This window comes from Otolemur garnettii, unplaced genomic scaffold (genome assembly GCF_000181295.1).
Source record: "Otolemur garnettii isolate 467f Iridium unplaced genomic scaffold, OtoGar3 scaffold00127, whole genome shotgun sequence".
Taxonomy (NCBI): domain Eukaryota; kingdom Metazoa; phylum Chordata; class Mammalia; order Primates; family Galagidae; genus Otolemur; species Otolemur garnettii.
The window spans coordinates 596,498-597,721 of NW_003852522.1; the positions used below are offsets into that span (position 1 = coordinate 596,498).

Here is a 1,224-nt window from a genome sequence, read left to right on the forward strand (position 1 = left end):
CAGCCATAACCTCTCACTCAAGGGGCGGGACTCCGGAAGGCAGGGGTTACTAAAGTCCAGGCTTGTCTGTCCCCGCCCCCGCACCCCCCCCCAGGATTTTGTGCCCACAGCCACCTGGAGACTACCAACAGCTGCTGACCATCGGCTTCGAGGAGCCGTCACACATACTGGCCACCGACCTGCTGGTGCAGATCCTCACAGGCCAAGCAGGCCCGGCCCGGCCCCCGAGCACAGCCGGGCCCGCAGCGTGGGCAGCGCAGGGGTCTTGAACCTGGGGAAGCGGGTAGAAGCTGGACCTTGATAGTTCCAAACTCCAGCAAAGAGGCTCGCTCGTTCTCCAAGTGTACCCCGGCCTCGCCTTCCAAAGAGCCAGGCTGAATTGATCTGTCCGCACAGAGTTCAGCTCGGCCGTGGGACCTTGAGCGGGAACACACCAGTTTTGTGTTAAATAAAAGAGGTCACAGGCTTAGCGTCTGCACACAGCGCCGCGCCCCTCCCCTTGGGGCGGGAGGTCCCCGCCCACCCGCTCAGCCTTCTGGGAGGTGTAGTTTCTGGAAACAGTCCACCCCTAAGTAGGCGAGAGCGCTACGCATTCACAGATGCGCATATAAAGCAAAAAGGGAAGTAGCGGATCCTGTCAACAATTCAGGAAACCTCAGATTTCGGGTAGCAAGAAAATTCGACGCCTCCTGAAGGAAAGGATTTAGAGCCATACTCCTTTTTTTGACCCGGAAGTTGTTTTCTAATGTAAAAAACTACACTACCCGACGTGCCCCCGGAAAATGTTCGCGATCAGATTCCGAAAGGTGGGGTCAGACTTTTTTTCCTCTTCCAGCTTTTGATACTTTGGATCCGACCAGGTGGCTGTCCTTCTTGGGGTATCTGGGGCGCGAGCCGGGTGGGAGAGTTGTAAGGAACTCCAGCTTGGGGTCAATCTCTCCTCTCCCCAACCTTGGACTAGAGAGAAGACCCAAGATAACACAGGTGAAAAAGCTCCCGCGGGCTAGTGGCGAAGCTTGGCCCCGAAGCAGGTCCGTCTGATCTCAGGTGGCCCCTTGCAAGGGGAAGGATGCCCTTCCTTACGTGGGAGTCAATCAAAAGGAACTCGCCCCGTGAGTCTTCCCATGGTTTTGAGAATCTTTACCTCTGGCTTGGCGCCTGTGGCTCAAATGGCTAAGGCGCCAGGCACATACACGTAAGGTGGCAGGTTCGAATCCAGCCCGG

General features: G+C 57.0%; 1 protein-coding gene across 1 annotated transcript in view; it reads left to right on the forward strand.

Annotated features, from left to right (window-relative positions):
• The window catches only part of CUNH19orf67 (chromosome unknown C19orf67 homolog), a 3,465-nt gene extending 3,058 nt beyond the window's left edge, over positions 1-407 (forward strand). Inside the window, 1 exon segment of the mRNA XM_012810213.2 lies at positions 4-407. Coding sequence (XP_012665667.1) covers positions 4-269 — 266 coding nt within the window. The 3' untranslated portion in view covers positions 270-407.
• Positions 408-1,224: the final 817 nt, after the last annotated feature.